We start from the raw sequence: 20,275 nt of genomic DNA, 5'->3' as shown, positions 1-20,275 counted from the left end.
GGCAACCCACTCTAGTATTCTTGCATGGAGAATCCCATGAACAGAGGGGCATGGCAGGCTTTACAGTCCATGGGGTTACGAAGAGTCGGACACGACTGAAGCAACTTAGCACACATGCACTAACACTTCATTTGAGACCACTGACATGTAGAATCCAAGCTTCCTCCTTGCTGGAGAAGCACACTCAGGACTGGGCAGTTAGGCTCTTCTCAGGTCCCGCTGCTCCTCCCTGTCCTGCATACTGTGCTCCCCGCGCTGCGTCATTTCCCAGCAGGCCCCTCTGCTTGGGCCCGTGTCTTTCTGGTGCATGTGACCCCTTTGCAGCCTTCTTCATCAGTGCATGCTTCCTCATGCTTCACAATTCTGCTCAGGTGCTTCTTCCTTTAGGAAGACCTCCTTGGCCTTCCGGTCCCTGCTTCTCATCCCCCAGCACTTTGGACAATCCTCAGCCCTCCTCGGCACTTAGTGCATGCCCTATCTGCTCAACCTTGGCTGCTGTGTGTCCCCACCAGGAACTCCAGAGACCAAATCCTTGAGCATCGTCAGCCTCCAGAGGAGTGAACAGGCAGGAGTTGCTGAATGAATGGATGAATGAAGAGACGAATGAGGAAGCGGGGAGGGAATGAGAGCAAGCAAAGGAAGAGAACAAAGGAAGTCGTTAAAAGAGACAGAGACAGGCAGGCCCCTCCCACGTCACAAGCCCTGATTGCAGCCAAGAACTCGGAGTCTTCGGTTTTGCAAAGGCAGCAGCCCTGTTCTCCTGAAAGGATGGTGGGAGAACAGAAGGCCACCCTATCCAGTCTCCCTGGCACCCGTCCAGGGAAGGGGGAACGGTCTCCTGTGAGCCCCACTTCTCTCTCCAACTTGCTATTTGATTCTGAGAACAGAGCAGAGAGGGAGTAGGCTGGTTGGCCTCGGCCTCTCGCCCTCTTCTGGGCTTGTGGAGAGTCATGCCACCCTGAGATGCTCTGCGCTTGGCCCTGGGCTGTGTGTTTGAGCTGGCAAAGCAAGGGCAGGTCTGATGCTGGTTTAGTTTGATCAAAGCAAGTCTTTTCTCTCCCTGGGCTTTAATGTCTCTGCAGACATCCTCCCCATGTCTGGAGCCCCGTGTGCCTGGACGCGATGACTCAGGAGGTAGGCTTTCCAGAGGAGAGAACCCCTGAAGCTGCAATTCTGACTCCGGCCTTAGTTGAGGGGAGGGTATTTGGTGGGAGGAGGTGCCTCCTTCCTGTGCCCCAGATCCGGGTAAAGGATGAAGCTGAGAGGCCCCCACTTCCCCTGTGCCTGGACAACCCTCCTTCTGCTCAGGCCTGTCTGGGGGCCAAAAGCCAGGGCCTGGGCATCCATGTGACTCAGGAATTTCAGGGCCAGACAGGCAGGGGTGCAGAGCCCGCCGGCAGACCCTGTCAGGGCAGGGGGCAGAGGACAATGAGAAGACAGACCCCAGCACTGTCTGAGCCCCCAGAGGCCTTGGGTAACTTGAGACAGAAATGTGTGCTTAGATTCTCCCAGGCCAGACCACGGGGCGAGGGTGCCCAGGCTCAGAAGGAGGGACACCTTTGGAACACAGTGATGAAGGGCTGTGAAGCCAGAGCTAAGAGGCTCTGAGAACGAAACTGTGAAACCTACTTCCAGCGCAGTAAGGTGGAGATGCAAAGTCAGGGTGAAATCCAGCCCCAGCAACCACAATGGTCCCATTCCATGCCTAGCTGGAGAAGCTGGGTACTCACAGGCCCCACCTGCCAGGTCTTACAGCCCCACCTGGAAGGCAGAGAACCAGCAGCACCTACCCTTCTCTAGGAGATCCCTCAAATCTAGCTGATGGCAGAACAGAGTCCCTGTGGGCAGTTGAGGAAGACCATAGACCCCTGGCTTCCTGGGTAGCTCAGAGGGTAAAGAATCTGCTTGCAATGCTGGAGAATTGGGTTTGATCCCTGGGTCAGGAAGATCCCCTGGAGAAGGGCATGGCCATTGCCTGGAGAATCCCATGAACAGAGTAGCCTGGCGGGCTATAGTCCATGGGGTCACAAAGAATCAGACATAACTGAGCGACTAACACTTTCACTTTTCGTAGACCCCTGGAGCCCTTAACATACTCAGCGGAGGGCCATCAGGCCCAGAGCCGTCCAGCCACCGAATCTGAGTCATTGAGCAGCACTCCTCAGAGATCCGAGGTCCTTAGCAGATGGATGGGCAGGAGACCACCACCTTTACAGCAGACCCTCTTGCCTCCTGATACTCGCCTCTGCTCTTCTCACACCCAGTTCCTTGGCCTCTAAGCCGGTAGCTGTCGTCCCCAACCCCTGGTCTGTGGCCCTCTCCTCCCCAAGGTCTCTTCCTCCCATGGCTCCCAGGCCCACCCGCTGCCGCTCAGCCACACCCACTCCTCCCACCCGGTCCCGAGGCTGACCTGCCACACGGGGTCCGTGTGCTTGCCAGACTTGGCTGAGCTGCGGAAGGAGGGCTGGGAGTGGGGCTTCTTGAGGTTGTAAATGGCCACGTTGCCATCGTAGTGGCCCACCACCACCAGGTAGGGGTGGTCCACGTGCATGTCCAGGCACATGATGCCGCTCTCGCTGCTGAAGATGTATTCGGGGAAGCTGGGGTTCTTCATGCTGTATAAGAGCAGCATGCCACGGCTCTGCTTCATGAAGTCATCTGTCCCGGGGAAGAGGTGGCGGTGGTTGGAGGGTCCAAGTCCCAGCCCCTCCCCGACAGGGCCAACAAGCCCTGCCCCCCTCTGTCTCCCACAGAGAGTGTGGGGAGGTGAGGGGGGGTCCTCTCTGGTCTTCATCTTCTCCGTCTGCGAAACGGAACCATGAGGCTTGGCCCACCCCCTCCTTGGGGTTCAGCACTGGGTGCAACAGACAAGGTGACCAGGTGTACTTGAGGGATGGACAGTCATTCTCCTTAGTCTCCCTGGGGGTATAGGAAAGGGGGTTGCCAGCTCAAAGAGTTGTTATGTGAAGGATGTGGGTGGGCTTGGGATGGAGCAGTATCCCTAGATGCCCAGCCCATCTGTTGTGCTTAGGTGCTGGGATAATGGCTGTGTACCCCTCATCCCCAGCCAAGGACAGGGGTTCCATCTGGACTAACATGGAATTGTCTGTGTGGTCCCACACTAGCCACCTATGGGCATCTTCCCATACCCTCCGGCCCCACAGTCCCCAGTTGCAGCCGAGCCCTAGCTCTAAAGTGAAAGTGTCAGTTGCTCAGTCGTGTCTGACTCTGTGCGACCTCATGGACTGTAGCCTTTAGCCCTGCCAGGGTCCTCTGTCCATAGGATTCTCCAGGCAAGAATACTGGAATGGGTTGCCATGCCCTTTTCCAGGGGATCTTCCTGACCGAGGTCTCCTGCATTGTGGGTGGTTTCTTTACTGTTTGAGCTACCCGGGAAGCCTAGCTCTACACTTACTCCCAGATTCGAGAAGTCCCAGGTCAGCCAGTGGGGCTTTGGTAGGCCACCATGTTATCTGTCCCTCTGGCCTGGGCACAGTGTTTGGTGGTCGACAGTGGGCCGCTCAGCAGACGTCCTTCTCCCTGCCCACCCCCGGCGAGGGGGTGATACCAGTCTTTCATTCTCTGCTGACCCAGTGCCCATCATGATCATGCAGTCATTGAACAGAACACAGCCCCTGCCCTCAGTTCTGGCTCTCCCGCCACCAGCCCAGGACCCTTCCCAAGCTCAGAGGAGCCAGAGCTGGCGAGGCGGATGTCTAGAACAACCCCCTGCCCCCGTCTTGGGGGCCCTACGCTAAGGCAGCCTTTTAGCTGACACAAAGGCTCTCCCTTGGGCCTCCAGGGCTAGCTCCTCTGACCCCTGCAACTACAGACCGGGCCCTCCCAACAAAACGGCCAGTCCTGAGGTGTGGAGCCCGTGGGTGAGAAAGAAAGGGAGGCAGCCCCAACTTGGTAAGTTTTGCTGAGTCATTCTTATTCCTAAGGCTGCCCCTTTTTGGGGGGAGCAAGTGACTGGGCTGGGCTCCCCAGGCTGTGGGCATGAGCTAACTACCACCGTCCCAGGTACCCTCACCCTGGGCCTGCTGCAGACAGAGCTGACGCTTCCTGGGAGCCAGGGTGGCCTGCAATGAGCAAGCTGGCACACCCACCAGCGCAGCTGCCTGCAGGGAAGCCCATCTTCCCTTGCTGAGGCTACTTGTCAACAGAAGCCCTCCCCGGTCACGGGCACGGGCGGCTTCCTATGTAAGGAGTGGCTGCCCTGGAGTGGAAGGTACCAGGGACCAGCCTGAACCACACCGTGGTTCAGGAAGGAAAAGGCTTCTGCTCCGGGGAAAGTGAGGAGGCCGGGCTGGTCACCCTGCACCTGGCATGTCGCCGAGCCAGTAGGGGATGGGAGCTGGCAGTACCTCACCTCGCAGGGTCCAGGGTAAGCCCCAAGAGCTGACTGTTCAATTTCAGGAGAGTTCTACAGCTGGCTGAGGGGAGTGTCTTTCCCAATCAGACCATGAAGGAAAGTGAGCTGAGCAGTGGAACAGTCCCTTGTAGCTCCTTTTGTTCATTTACCCAAATCCTGATCGGGGCCTGGCAGGGACAGACACAGCCCTCTGGAGACATGGGCCTGCCCTCGGCAGCTCCTGGTGTGGTGACAGGGAGCCAGACCCCTGAGGCTGAATGGGCAAGCCCTGACCAGGTAATCAAACTATTAACTGCCAGGCCGGAGGTGAGTTGTTGATGCCCTGGACGCCCTGTGGCCTGGATGCCAAGCAAGACTGATGGGAGGAGTGGGTGGGCAGGAGGGTGAATGAAAAGGTGGGCAGTTGGGTGACAGATGCTCAGGCTAAGGATTTGGATGCTCTCCTTGCTGCCCCAAGGGTCAAAGGTGGGCGTGATCCCCACACTTGCTCTCACTATGCCCCAGGGATCTGGTCTCTTGAGGGACAGCAGTGATGACTTGATTTTTCTAGACACACTTCCAGCAGCCCCTGCCCTGCCACAAATGTGCACAGAACCTTCATGACCAGTGGAACCAGGAAAGGAGGGTTGGAAACCCTAGGTTGGCTCAGTAACTCTGCAGTGTGAACATCTCTGACCTGCTCCCAGAACCACCAGATGCTGAACTATGGCCCCCAGATTATATAGGTGGATAAACTGAAGCCATGGTGGCTCAGAGAGTAAAGAAGAATCTGCCTACAATGCAGGAGACCTGGGTTCCATCCCTGGGTCAGGAAGATCCCCTGGAGAAGGGAATGGCTACCCACTCCAGTATTCTTGTCTGGGAAATCCCATGGACAGAGGAGCCTGGCGGGTTACAGTCCATGGGTTTGCAGAGTCAGACACGACTGAGCAACTAACACTTTCACTTCAAACTGAGGCCCAGGGGGTAGAAATGATGTGCCCAAGTACATGAGACCTATCACTTGATGCTTGTCACACCCAATATCCTGTTTAGTTACCCTGCTCAGGGTAACAGCACGAATCCAAACTTTACATGAAGGTAGAGAAAGAAGGGCAAGGGGGCACCGGACATTTGGGGGCAATGGGGTGTCTGGCAAAGCAAATAATCCCTCCAGAATCTGGACAAGGGGATGCGTAAAGGCCAGGGCAGCCACTTGTGATGAGAGGAAAGTTCTGGCAGAGATAAGCATGGATTTCATAAGACAGGGACACAGAGAGCAAGCAACCGGCCACACTAAAGCCTTAGATCCTGCCAGCGCTCCCAGGCCACACACATCCTGACAGTAAGCCTCCCGTTCTTAACCTGGCTCAAGTGATCTCTGTTACCTTCAACCAAACAAGCTGTCCTGACATAAAGATCACAGCTTCTAATCATGGTTAGACCATGTGTTTCCTGAATTCCAATTCAGGGCTTTGTCTGCCAAACCACACCAGGAAAATAGAGAAAAACTCTAATTCAGCTAGGGCTTCCTCTCCATCTTATTCTATGATGTTCTCGTCCCTGACTCTGGACCCCTATGAACCCTCACTATTCTATCCTATAAGTGTACCCAGGGTGACGTCAGGGCCCCAACCTGCAACCGTGCTACAGGAGAGCATCATCCTGTCTTCCAAAAGTCCTAAAATGACATCACCACTCAGACCACCAGTGGTCTCCATGTGACATCATCGCTGAGGCTACCAGCAGTCCTGGTGACATCACTGCCCAGCCTGCCATCATTCCCAGAATGATGCCACCGACCAGGTCATCAGAAGTCCCAGTAAGACATTGACATCAACATCACACCCAGTGCCTCAGTTCCCAGTGAGTGGTAGAATCCCATCACGTTAAAGGCTCACAGAGCCCTGGGCCCTGGGGTACTTGATCCTGAATCCCACAAACTACCTGGCTCCCCAGCACAGGACGGAAGGTCCAGCCACACAGAAGTGTGGACCCAGTTCCACACTCCATTATATAAAGAGGCAGGAGCCATGATGTCTGGGGCCAGTGAAGGAATTTCAGGTTCCTCTGGGCCATGGGATTTCAGTGAATCTATGTTGGCTGGGTGGCAGGGAAAGAGGAACAGAGGAAGGGGGAAAGGGAGAGAGCGAGGAAGGGAGAAGGGAGAGGTGATAAACCATCTGGCCTGTGACTCCAAGACAGGGGGAGAGGGAGGGCCACTGGTCTGGCCTTAGCTTCACTTTGTAATTTTGCCTTCTCCAAGAAGCCTTCTAGACCATTCGGCTTCTCCACTATGAGTGCCCACCTACCCCCTGGAATTCCTCTACCTGTACTCTATTATTACAGGTGTATCACTATTGAGAGTAGATTTTTCCTTAGCCTGCCACCAAAGGATGGAGCATGGCATGGCATGGCCCAGAAGGCTTCCTCTCTCAGAAGGAGAGCTGCCTCCTGCTAACCCTGCCTTGCTGGATAATCTCTACGGCCTCTCTGACTCTGGCCTTCAGTGATTCAGGAGATTTGGGGGAGGAGAGTCAACTTCCTAATAGAGTGTGATCTGGCCATTCTCAGAAAGCCACTGTCTCAGGGGAAGGGTGGCTTCATTCCACAATCGACTGAAGCTCTCACTGCCCTCAGCACCCTCTCCTGGGGCCCAGGCAGCGCCACTACCCCACCCCTGCCCAGAGCTCTAGATGGTAAGGGGCCGCTCTGGAGAGTCCTGACTGTCAGGAGAAGCCTGGGATTCTGCTTAGGATTTAGGGAGTGCAGAGCAGGCAGAGGGCATGTTGGGGCATCCGGCTTAAGCCAGGCCAGCAGTCAGAGAGAAGTAGGTGCCAAGCTGCAGAGACAAGGGTGCCAAGCCAGCGACAGCCAGCAGGCCTCCTCCTCTCTTCCTGCAAGCTCCCTGATGAATCCGGCCCAGGGCTTGAGCCCAAGGCAGCAGCTGTTTGATGATTCCCTTATTAAGTCATGTAAGAGGCACTCAGAGGGGCTGTGGTGGGCAGAATAATGCCCTCCCCCCATGTCCGTGTCCTAATCCCCAGAGCCCATAAATATGTTACTTTGCACAGCAAAAGGGATTTTGTAGATGTGATTAAGTTAAGGCCTTGAGATGGGGAGATTATCCTGGATTATCTGGGTAGAACCAGTGTAATCACAGGGGTCCTTATAAGGGAAGGAGGGAGGCAGGCAGGTCAGAGCACTGACACCAGAAGCCGACGTCAGAATGAGACACTTGCTAGCTGGAAAGAGGCCACAAGCCATGGAAATCGGGCAGCCTTGAAGCTAAGAAAGACAAGGAAATGGATGGCCCTCCAAACCTCCAAAAGGAACAAAGCCCTGCTGACATCTGATTTTTGCTCAGCAAAACCCATTTTAGACGCTGACCTCCAGAACTGTAAGACAATAGATTTGTGTTGTTTTGAGCCGTTATGTTCAAATCAGTCAATCCTGAAGGAATTAACCCTGAATAGTCATGAAGCTCCAATACTTTGGTCACCTGATGCAAAGAGCTGACTCATAGGAACAGACCCTGATGCTGGGAAAGATTGATGACAGGAGGAGAATGAGACAACAGACGATGAGGTGGTTGGATGGCATCACTGGCTCAATGGACATGAGTTTGAGCAAACTCTGGGAGACAGTGAAGGACAGGGAAGCCTGGTGTGCTGCAGTCCACGGGGTCACAAAGAGTTGGGCGTGACATAGCGACTGAACAACAACAAAGTCAAAGTAACTGGGTCACAGCTAAGTGTGACCCAAATTCTACTTTTAGGAATCAGAGGAAGAGGTCACTCAAGATGGTTGCTCTCTTGCTCCCTGCACATCCCCCAGTCAACCAGCCTCTGCTTCACCTCCACCTGCTCACATGACTTTCCAATCCTCTTAATCACAGGACTTACTCAACAGCTACCTAAGTGCTTGCCCCCCACCCAGCTGCTGGTTTCCCTGGAGACTGATGAGCCAACCCGATGTCAATTCCCCTATAAATGGTAGGCTCCTCCTCCCCCAGCAGTGAAGGTTTTTGCCATGTCCTATCTGCGACCTGACATATGTGGTAGGGACCTTTTGCTTCTGACTTACAAGACTCCCTATCCAGTTACGTTTAAGTTGTGGGTTTCTCTATCACTTTCTCCTTCTCTGGTCTCACAGTGGGGCGATGTGGGGCTAGCAGGTCTGTGGTGGGGGGCAGCCCAACAGGCCATAGGTGATACATTTTCTAGGGTGATTTGGAAGCAGTCCCTCTAGAAATCAGGGGGATGGAAGCTAATGACCCCCAGCTCTCCTGATGACCATAAGGAAACCCTTCTCAGTTTCCCACATCCCAGTCCTGCCCTCTTGGACTCTAGGCACAGACTGTCCCTTGGGTTAGGATTTTCAGTCTCCAAAGGCAGGGGATGAGCCCAGGGCTGCCCCCAAGAAGGGACATCAGTGTTACAGGGTTCCAAACTGCCAGTGTGACCCTGAGACTGTGCTGCCAGGCTGGATCCAGCCTTCCAGGCATCTGGGCTTTTCCTAGAGCTCTCACCCAATTAGAAGTTGGGATATTTAAACAGTGTGGGAAATAAGAGCAAGGCCTTGGAGACAGAATACATCAAGCGGGACATTTAATTTGATTTAGGGAAAATGAGGCAAACATTTGAGAACCTAAATAACTAACCAGTAATTAAACTAACAACAGGAATGCCCTTGCACTACAACCCGGCGAGCACAGTGGCCTTTATGGACTGTATTTACAAAGAGACCTGACAACATAATTAGTCCTGTAAATTTTACGCAGCCTGCAGCTGAGGAGTGATGGATTTTGTGTGTGGAGGATGAACGGGGAGAAATGAGGTGGATGAATTTCCATTTTCAGTAAATGAAATTAACACTGCTTAATTAGTGAAGCTGACAAATAAATGACCAGGGAAGATTTAAATCCCTTACAAGTGGATCCCTGACCTGGGCAGGCTGAGGGACCGACCAGGAGGCGGTGGGACAGAGTGGGAATGGGTGTAATATGGCCCTGGGGCTCAGGGCCTGACTTTGGCCACTTTTGAGGGTGCTGTCCCTCCGAGGCTGGGCAGAAGGTCAGCTGGCTCGTCCGCCCTTCTAAGACATGACCTGCTGGGAGGTTTCCTCCCTGTCTCCTGTGTGAGAGCCAGTCAGGACACACACAGGGTCTAGGATCTGATCCACCATCCCTGCCTGACAGATCACGAGGAGTCCCCACTTCCCTGCTGTGAATGGCCTAATGGGCTGGAAAGCACCCCCTCAGTTTAGCAGGCTGACACAACTGCACCCCAGCTTTGCCCCGTGGGTCATCTCTTCCTAGACCACCTTCCTCTGCCCTCCAGTGTTCCTCCATCTGCTCTTACCTGCTGACAGCCTTTCTCCACTCAGCTGAGACACGAAGCCTGGCCCCAGGGGGAACCCCAGTCTCAGCCCTGTATGCAGCCTGACATGCCCACCACCTGGTGCCCAGCAGCCACGAGGGAAGGCAGGTGTGACTGCTCTGTGTTGTTGCAGGCAATTGCCTAAGCTCTGTTCCCCACCTGCTTGCTCCCAGTCTGGCTCCAGCCAGCCGGCCTTGTGCCCAAACGTGGGCTTGGCCCCAGTCCTTCCTAGGTGCCTGCCTTCCCCTGCCCGAGTCTTATTTGACCAGGTTAGAGAGTCAACATTGGGGTATCCCAGGCAAAAAGAGTCCTGGGCTGAACTCATCGGGGTCAAGCCCAACAACAAACCCAAACTCTCACTTCAGAGTTTGTCCACATGAGGCAAAATCTGATGATGGGAGGCGGGCATCTGGGAATTTTCAAAGATAGGGTGATGGAGGCTGGTGAGCAGCTGCTCCTCACGGCAACCCATCCGGACATTAGGGTGCCTTTTTCCCGGCCTTGGCTTTGCTCACTTTCTTCCAAGGAGACACCTGGGTATCTGCAGCATGGGGCTCCCTGGGGGAACCTCAGGAGTGAATGCAGGAGCCCTTTGAGTCCCAGTCCAGCCTGGCTCTGCTCAGGCCTCTGCAGGGTGGTACTGAGATGTGCAAGGCTCTGAGGAATAGATGCCCAGTGGAAAGCTGGTCAACAGCTCCCGTGCCAGTGAGAGTAATACCACCGCCTCTGCTGGGCCCAGCTGTCTAAGAGAAGAGGTGGGGCCTCGTCTGACTCCTCCCTGTCCCCAACAGGCCCCTCTTTCTGCAGCCCTGCTGGAAAGCTAGGAAACAGAAAGACAGACAAATCAGCAACATTCGTCCTTTCTGTGCATATGGTTCCTACAGCTCAAGGGGCACATTTGCTGCTTTTCTTCCACGTGTGTCTAATGACAGAGGGTACCAGGCATCAGCGTCTCCAGGTCACCAGGGGAAAAACCAAGGCTCAGAGCAGCTTTCAGCTCCAGGTCACGTCACTGGGAAGTGACCCTCCAGCCAGAAGGTCTGCAGCTGATAGTGGTGCTACCCAGACATGTGGGTGTGGCCAACAAAGGACAAAGAGACCCTTCGAGGGCGCACGCCTGCTCAAAAGAGGCCACTGGGCCCGTTGGAATTGGGGCCATCAATTCCTGGTGGGGGCGTCACTCTGCACCACTGCCTCTGGCTAACACTGCCCCCAAGGACAACCTCTATATGACCCCAGCCAGCTGACATTCCACTCTGGCCCTTGGTGAAAGGAGGAGACAGGAGAGCTGAAGCAGTTTCTCCTCCCACCTGCTGGGGAGCCTCCCCACTCTCCCCACCTCTGTCCTGGGCAAAGAGCCTGGGCTGAGAGCAGCCCCAGAGAGGGGTCCACACCCACTCCTAGGAGGCCCGCTCAGCACCCGGCCCACGTCCAGGCCCAGTAGCTGCAGCAGAGGGAGGAATGTGCTAGCTCCCTGCCAGAGGGGGTGGGTGCCTCCTGCTTGGCAGCAGCCCACCCTCAGGAGTGGGGACACAAAGCGGGCATTTAGGGCATCCTCGGAGGCGGCCCAGACCATGAGACTGGGAGCAGCTCCAAGGGTTTCCTCGCTGAGAGGAATGACAAACACCCACTCCTCTTGGCCCTCGCCTCCCTCCCCCAACCCCGGGCAAAGAATGGGCTGGGCGGACAGGCGGTCTGAGGGGCAGAGACCGGGAGCTTGTACGCCTGCCAGCCAGCAGCAGCTTGGAGAATGGGAAGGTTTTTCTGTTTGCAGAAGCTCATTCTCTCAGCCAGAAAGCACGCTGTCAGCCTGGGGAGCTGCAGCTTGCACGAAGTCTGGGGCCCTCTCCTGTTAGGAAGGGGGAATGTCCAGTCCAGAGGGGAGGCAGGGGCTTCTGCAGGGCCCAGGAATCACGAAGGAAAGCCACACAGTTCCCACAGTGCTGCCTCCCGCTGAAGGGTCAGGGAAGCTGGCGGGGAGAGAACATCCCATAAGGCAGTGGTCTCCGAGGGGACAGGGGCCAGCGATGAACATCAAACCCTTGTCCTCCACCTGCTCCAGGGGCTGCTCTGGAAACTCTCTTCATGCAGACCCCACCATCCAGGCCCTCCCAGGTCTGGTCCAGTCCACCTTCTCATGCTTCTCAAGCCCACTTCTCCAGCTTCACTCCACGCTGGTGGTTCCGAGCCTGCCCTCTCTTTGGAATGCCTTCCCTAGTCTCCCAACTGTCTCTAGCCTCCAGTCTCCTGCCTGCAATTCCTCCCTGTAGTGGTTGTGTCCCTGCCTTTCTCAAATTCCTTCAGTGGTTTCCCTTTGAGAGAAGGTCCAAGCTTCCTGGGATGGCTTACCAAGCCCTTTGGGGCTACCCTGCCCCCTTCTACAGCCTCATTTCCTCCCGTATCTCTCCTGCCTCCCGACCTTTGCTGCTGCCTCAGACGGAAGTCCTCTGCCCCTCTTTCTTCACCGTAATAACTCCTTCGAGGCTCATTTTGGCATATTCCTTCACGCAGCACTAATTGCCAGTGTGACAGTGGGGCTTCTCCCCTAGACTGGGCAGTGTGACTAGATCTTAGTCATCTCTGTATCTTTCACACCTGGCAAAGAGTTCTGCACTGAGTAGGTACTTAGTGTTTGTTGGTTGAGTAAGCAGATGAACAAATAGCCAGATGACTTACAGGAGCCATGTCCCACTGCAAACAGATCGTTGTACTTTGGATTCCTGCAAAAGAAATAAGAACCCATCAGCCTAGGAAATGGACATGGTTTGCCCATGGACACAAGCCCTCCCATGTACCCTGGTGCCTTAACTGCACTGCAGACAGACACTGTTCACCTTAGAGACCTAGGGAGGTTCCATAAGAATCCCAGTCTCACTTTTTCCCATAATGCTACGGGTCACCTTCAAGGTGGTTGAGCTTGGGTAGGAGCTGCTTGCTTGTGGCTTGGTACCCAGCAGGTGCTCAGGCACTCCAGGTTTTCTGCAATGCCTCTACTCACCAGCAGAGGGCGGTGACGGCCAGGCGCTTCGCTTTGTCATTTTGGAACTTCCAAAGAGGCAGCAGGGTACCCTCCTGGTCCCGATACTCGTCAGCAGCATCCTCATAGTACTTAAAATCTTAAACACACACAGACTGAGTCAGCCCTGGACTACCGTTTTCTGTCTGTACCTCTTTGGCCAAAACAATTAACCTCTTTGTGTGTCCGAGTGGGAATAGTAAGAATACCTACCTCAAAGGACTACTATGAGGATTCATTGCTAATACATGTAAAGTACTTAGAAAAATACCTGGCACAGAGTAAGCTCTCTGTAATGTTGTTGTTACTGTTATCGTTGTTTTTGGAGGTAAATGACACTAAAGTGGCTATGTCCCTGAGGATAAAATTCCAGGTTTCCCCATCTTCATATTCACTGCCAAGCTCACCACAGTGAAGCTGCCTGGCTCCCTCATGGGTGCTCTGAACTCAAGTTCATCTCCTGCCCTAAACTCTCTCTACCTCTTGTTTCCTTTAACTTAGGCAGAAGCCGCATCCATCTTTCTACTTGTCTATACCAGAAATTTTGGTAATCCTTCACTGATCTCTTTTCATCACCCCTCATATTTTCCTTCTGATAATCTTTTTAATCCATTCACTTCTCTCCAGCTCCATAGCCACAGTCTAGGCTCAGTCCCCAACAGCCATCACCCAGACTACTACACCAGCCTCCCAGCTGGTCTCCCTACCTCCAGACATTCCTCCTCCAGTCCACGTTCCACAGAGCCATGAGGGGGAGAACAAATAAACCAGCTCCCCACTGCCCTGAAAACCCCCTGGTGACTCCCCTGGCACAGGAGCTTCCTGATTGAACCAGGGCTCCAACCCACTACCACGTCACCTCCAGCCAGCTGTTCACATACTCTCTACACCAAAGTGTCGAAAATGCTCTGCTCCTCCTGGAAACTCCCACTCACTCTAGATCCAGATCAAGCTCCTCTGTGAGGCCTTCACTTTGTTGCTGAGCAGAGTTCACCTCCTCCTCCGCCCCACCCCTGCCTCTGGTCTGCTGAAAATGGGCCACACACTGTTGCCTCTCTGTGTCCTTTTGCCTGTCTCCCCCAGCCCACAGCTCTAGGGGAACAGGAAGCACAGTGTTATCATCTCTGGACCCATAGTGCCTAGCACAGGGCCAGCCACAGAGCGGGCACCCAGTGATTGTTCAAAGAAGGCAACAAAATACATCAACAAAAGGGAACTAGTTCTCAGTCTTCTTTCCAACCAAGGGTGCCCCAGTAGAAAATGACCCTCTCAACCACCACGGTCAAGGACAAGCCCGGGCACAGCCCCAGCCTCTCTCCCAATGTCCCACACTTTGATGTTTGGGGACTTACACCAAATCCTCAAAAATGGCTCAGAACAAAAAAGGATTAGAGTGGTCAGAGGCGTGAGCCTTGATCACATCAGAAATCCCTGAGCTCAGACTGTCTTTGAAAAGACTTCATTTCAGAGAGATTAATTGGTAACACTTCTGTTTTCACTTCTCCTTCACAAATACACTTTCCCAAAGGGAAAAGTGTATGCAATTAAAAAAAAATCAAAGTTCAATGCATTTTTATGTGCCTGTGTTCTTATAAATGAAAAAGGTTCACCAAGGCCAATTTCTCCATGGATATTAATCATGTTTGCAGCCCTTCAGTGGGCTGCTTGCAGAGGCTGGGTTTCAGGAAGCCAAGCTGTGTGAGTGACAAATTCATTCACAGCTGCCGTGTACTTTTGACAGCTCTGAAAAGCACTCAAGGTCGTTTTCCAGCCTGAATGATAACAAGGGGGCTTGTTTAGGCGGCTGGTCTTGGCAGCCCTGGTTTCTCTGTCCCATGGGTGAGCAATGAGCATCAAGTCACGGAGAAGAGCCCTGGGCTGTCAGCAGAGGAGATCAGCCAGCAGTGGGGAACTGCCAACTCCGGGGAGGCAGCCGCTCCAAATAAATGCACAACCTCTCAGGGAAATACAAGCCACTTGGGAATGTGCTGTTCATGCCATGGGAAGGATTCCGTTTCCCTGGCTCTGTCAAAGACGCCAGAATTTCCCAGGCCCCCAGGATTTAAGCATTTCTGAATCAATCTCTTGCTTCACCACATCACTAATTAATGACTCGCATAGACCTATTGAGTGTTTATTTGAAATGTCTCTTCCAGATCAGTTACTCTGTGGTCTCGCGCTGAAGTGCTTAGGCTCTGGGTCCGGGGGACCTGTCTTCGAGTCCCGACTGTGTCCCTCACACCTCAGGCTAGCTGTGGTTTGGAACAAGTGGCAACCTTTCAGCCTGAATGTCTCATCCTTAAAATGGAGGTCGTAGTGGTATTCACCTGACAGGGTGGCTGTCAGGATGAAATAAAATAATGCGTGTAAATGGCACAGCCCAACACCTGGTAGAGAGGCTATTCTCAGGGAGGGCTGCTGCTTGTTTTTCACTATTATAACTGCTCCTTTTTCTCCACTGCTGAAGATGCATTCTCAGTAAGGTGTAGAAAGGCCCACTCGACCCACACCTGAACCTCATCCTCGCCTCTGCCCCATCTTCCGCCTCATCATACCCTCCCACCTCCTCAGCCCTGCTGTCCTCAGGCTCTGTTCCTGACTAGCGGAAGCTTTGAACTCTGCAGAGAAAGCTCTGGTTCCCTGTGCAATATTCAAGGCCCTTTCTTAACTGGCTCCAACCATCTCTCCAGCCTGAATTCTCCCCGCTTTCCAAGAGAGCCCCCGTCAGGGACAATGAGCCTGCTGTCCCTCGTCTCCAGAGTCCTTTCCATTCATTTTCACTACTGAGTGAGTCACTGCTTGTGCTGTCCCCTGCCCAAACATCTGCCCTCCGCTAATCTCCCACTCAGATGCCGCTTATCCCTTGGCATCCAGCTCAGCCCTCCCTAAAGCCTTCCATGACCGTGGCCACTGCTCACTTCCTCCTCCTCTGTTCTCGAGGAGACCAGAGCAGTCTCTGTCTGCAGTCTAGCACTTAGATTGTCCCTAAGCTGGGCAGAGCAGAGAACAGAACACGGAATTAGGAGGCTTAAGACCCAGGTTTGGGTGCCCTTGGCCTTGGCTTCCTCGTGTGTGGAGAAGGGATAAAATCTCTGCTCCACTGCCTCCCACGATTGCGGGGAAGATGACATTAAATAACTAGCGTGCTGGTGTCTTTATGCACCATTGTCAGATCACATCACCACACCCATTTTTTCTTATGCCATGGTTCCTGTTTGAACTGTGTAAGTCTTATTTCCCTTGTGACATACAGAGGAGGTCCTCTTGCCCCTGTAGGACCCAGCATGGGACACTCAAATACTCACTTTGTATGAGCGATTTTTAATAAAGTAATAATAGCAGTTGCTGGCACTTTAAATCTTACCCTGAGCAACATCATCATATGTGTTTTGGTTGACCATCCGCTCCACGATTTTAGCTGCTTGGGTCACTTTGGTGATGTCATCACTCTGTGGAGATACAGGGGCCACCGGTCCTCATAAGCCACCATTCTGGAAGGTCTCGCCCTGAGCTATAGCCCTGACTTGCAATCGGTTCAGCAAAGCCTCTCTGACCCCGCCCACCCCAGATAGCTCTGTAAAGGTTTTCCTCACCACCCTCTTCCAGGAATGCCCAGCTCACAAGTGGCATGAGGAGTCTGCACTGCCATAGTTGGCCCCTAGGTAAAGCTTGCCTCCTGCTCTTTCATCCTGAGTTTATTCTGGAGATGGCTCATCTCTAAACACAAGACAGGGCCCTGAGGAGAGCCCAGAAGGGGTACTGGAGGGGAGAGCAGACAGGGCCGGGAGGAGGCGTCTCTGGTGGGGACAGAGGTTTCAGCAGCCTCAGCAACAACAAGGACTCCCGTTAAAGGTCCCAGAAATCTTGTGGTCCAACTTATTCAGTCAAAAGTTGAGGGGTATATAAAATAGATAGCCAATGGAAATTCGCTGTATGACTCAGGGAATTGGAACTGGGGCTCTGTAACAATCTAGAGGGGTAGGAAAGGGTGGAAAGTGGGAGGGAGGTTCAAGAGGGAGGGGCGTGTATACACCTATGGCTAATTCATGTTGATTTATGGCAGAAATCAAACCAATATTGTAAAGTAATTATCCTTCAATTAAAAACAAATTTTAAAAAAAAGTTGAGGGGAAGGTCCAGGGAGGGGAAAGAGACATGCCTCTACTATAAGGAGTATGAGACAGAACTGACTTCTAACTCAAGGCCCTGCCCATGGCCAAAGACAAAGCAGGAAGTTTCATATCAGGGAAAAATGACTCAATTTGAACAAAAAACACGTTCATTATCATGTGAAATTCCATAAATCCTCAATGGAACACCACTACAGCAGGTTGAGAGAGGAGCGAAGAGTTTGGGGCTGGCAAGACAGGTCTAACATGTCTAGGGCAGGTGGCAGGAATGAACCATGGAGTGGACAGCCCTCCAAGGGGGCCCAGAGGGCCACGGCTCTCTGGGACACGCTTTTCCAGGACTGCCAGCATTGCACAGAGGTTAAGAGAATGGGTTCTTGGGCCACCCAGGTCTGCATTCCCCACCCCCACCCCCGCACAGATTAGGAGCCCAATGGCAACCTTAGGTACCTGAAGGTCTCTGTGACTTAGAGTACTCCTGCCATAGAGGGATGGATGATGCCTTCTGAGTCATAGGGTCATTGTAGGACCCTAATACTTGTAGGACGTGTAATAATCGCCATGGTGTTATTCACCCAGGACCCAGTGGTAACAGTGATGGTGGTGTCAGAGGGAACATGCAGCCTGGTGTGGTGGGGACTGACAAAGTCACACATGGGGGCTGCCCTTTGAGACTCTTTCATCAGTTTTCAAAACTGACTCCAGAACACTCACCAAGGACATTCACTGGAGTCTTATAATCATAAGCCTCAGAGCTCACCTGGAACCAGCTACTCCCCCTACCCTCTGACCCAAAGCAAGAATCTGTCCCCCTCAGCAGCTTCCTGGCAAGTGTTTCTCCCCATGCCAGGTGGTATTTTGTGTGGTCAGATAGCCTGTTAACTGAAACCTACTTCCCTGAGTTCTATGGTCCCCATGGTTATCCCCATGGTCCTAACTCTGTCCTCCAGCCACAGAAAGGTGTGTGTGCCGGGGGACAGCTCCTCTGATGTGGGAGGACAGTACCTCTTTCCTCAAGTCAGTACTCCTTCAGGTGGCCCCGCCCAGCTCCATCAGCTTTGGTGGCCTCTTAACAATCAACACCTATCAACCAGGATCAAGCAAGGACTATCTTGGGGGCTGTGCATACATCATCTTGGGTTCTCAAGACAAGCTTGCAAATCAGGTATCATTAGGCTGTTTCCTTGGGTTGGTAAAGAATCCACCTGCCAATGCAGGAGATACAGTTTTGACCCCTGGGTCAAGAAGATGCCCTGGAGAAGGAAATCGCGACCGTCTCCAGTACTCTTGCCTGAAAAATCCCATGGACAGAGGAGCCTGGTGGGCTACAATCCATGAAGTTGCAAAGAGTCAGACACGACTTAGCAACTAAACCACCACCACAGATGAGAGAACAAGTTTTTAAAATTTTCAGCTCGGTGACAAAGTCAGGATGTAAACTCAAATCTATGGACTCCAGGGCCCATGCTCTGAGCCCCACACAAAGAGCCATCCCTCCCTAGATGACCAGTCTGGTCCTGGGAGACTCAGGGCTCCAGATGTGCTCTGAGGAGAGAGTGTGGTTTGGGAAACTATGCTACTGGAGCAGATGTGCCTTTTTATTGGTTCTGACTGAACTTGTGGCCTCCGAGCCCTTTCCCCCATTCCTGTCCTAATTGTTCAGATCAGAAAAGCTTGCATTCATTTCTGTACATTCACCCAAATCATTAATGAGACAGAAACCTGAGATCTAAAACTGCAGACCCTATCATGAAGTTACTCTGCTTTCTCCTCTCCCATACTTTTGAGTTTTATACCAACCTAATCAGATCCAGGTCTCAGAGAAAGGGGTATGACTTTGTTCACATGCTGAGCCTCAGCAAAGGGGAAGGCAACTCTTACCTCCACTCTGGTCTACAGAGAGCCTGTCCTAGTACTTAGGATCCACAGTTAGAAATCAGTTCCCTTGGGGGAAGGCTGAATAGAATACTAAAGTATTATTTTTAATTTATTTATTTTTATTTGCAGGATAATTGCTTTATAATAATGTGTCGGTTTCTGCCATACATCAACATGAATCAGCCATAGGTGTATATATGTCCCCTCCTTGAACCTCCCTCCCACTCATGGAAGCATATACACTACATATATTAAATAGATAGCCAGTGGGAATTTGCTGTATGACTCAGGAAACTCAAACTTGTGCTCTGCGACAACCTGGAATACTAAAGTGTTAACTGGCTATGTTATACCCCCAGTATCCTGCTTTACTGCATTTCTTGGTCCAGAGGGCTGGAATCTGCCTACATCACAGCTTTTCGTGTTAACCAAGCTAGAAGAACCTGGTGTGGTCCTGCATCCCTGAGGGTGTTAGACACCAATTTTGGTAGGGTTGAGACCTAAGGACAATTTTCAGCCTTAGTCAAAGGGATCTTTCTTTTACTTCATGGGTCCTGGTGACTGCAGTTAAGGTTTCTTTAACCAAACTCCCGGTAGAGAGCCAAACCCTGATGAATCTTCAAGTGAATCTTGATCCAGGCCAGTAGCCCCCCTGAAGCCCCTAAACTCTAGAGAACAGTGCAGGGCAAGTTAAGGGTCTGGACAAGACAAATGCAGGGCCAGGACTTAGCTTTCACCTCAGGGTTCCAATACCAGCACAGTCATGATCACCAAGTGCTTGCTCTGATTACATGAAACTCAACTGTACAGCTCCTATTTAGTCAGGGCCTGGAACCCTCAAACCTCCCCTAAAATGTGACTTTATCCTGGGCGTGGAATTGAGCGGAAGTGGGCATACTTCAGAGAAAGGGAGAGTGTGATCTGGTTTAGATTCCAGGGTGGAGCAGAACTACTTCCCTGAGAGCTGTTGGGAGCTCTCCAAGGTGCTGAACATGACCTTAGCTTTCTGTGGAACTTGTCCTTCCTGCCCAATTGCAGATCAGACTCATCCTGATCTCCATACTGGGACCCTGGCTCCTGACCCAGCTCTCTCTCTATTGAAGGGATACACATGGCCCCTCAGCATCTCCCTGTGGTGACCATCCCTGCAGTGACTTTTCACTGTAACTTCCATGATGAACCCCAACCTATGCTGGCTACACACACAGTGAGCTCCCAACCATGACCTCTACTATGACTCCTGCATAGCTCTTCATTGCAAATTCAACCCAGGGTGGTCACTCATTGGCCTGGGCTCTCTGGTACCTGTGATTAGCTCTGACTTGCCTCCTGGACCTGAAGAATTGAGTGCAAGTAAACCCAAGGACTGAAGCCCAAAAAGCAAATCTCCCTCTCAAACCTCATGAGCTTTTGCCCAAGGAGGTGGAGCCTTATCCTCACATGCCACTCTGTCCTGGGAAGCCTCCCCAGCTCTCCCAAGGTGCATATCAGGCAGTGGCACCCCACTCCAGTACTT

At 52.8% G+C, this 20,275-nt stretch overlaps 1 protein-coding gene across 2 annotated transcripts in view; it reads right to left on the bottom strand.

Moving 5' to 3' along the window:
* Nucleotides 1-20,275, bottom strand: part of DNAI1 (dynein axonemal intermediate chain 1) — a 68,581-nt gene that overhangs the window by 12,666 nt on the left and 35,640 nt on the right. For both annotated transcript variants that reach the window (XM_005210327.5, NM_001038142.2), the window contains 4 exon segments: nucleotides 16,116-16,200; nucleotides 12,734-12,851; nucleotides 12,412-12,455; nucleotides 2,411-2,658 (listed from right to left, as the gene is read on the bottom strand). In XM_005210327.5, coding sequence (XP_005210384.2) covers nucleotides 2,411-2,658; nucleotides 12,412-12,455; nucleotides 12,734-12,851; nucleotides 16,116-16,200 — 495 coding nt within the window.

Source organism: Bos taurus, chromosome 8 (genome assembly GCF_002263795.3).
Source record: "Bos taurus isolate L1 Dominette 01449 registration number 42190680 breed Hereford chromosome 8, ARS-UCD2.0, whole genome shotgun sequence".
NCBI lineage: Eukaryota > Metazoa > Chordata > Mammalia > Artiodactyla > Bovidae > Bos > Bos taurus.
The sequence above is the reverse complement of the archived record's forward strand: the minus strand, read 5'-3'. Positions and strand labels throughout refer to the sequence as shown.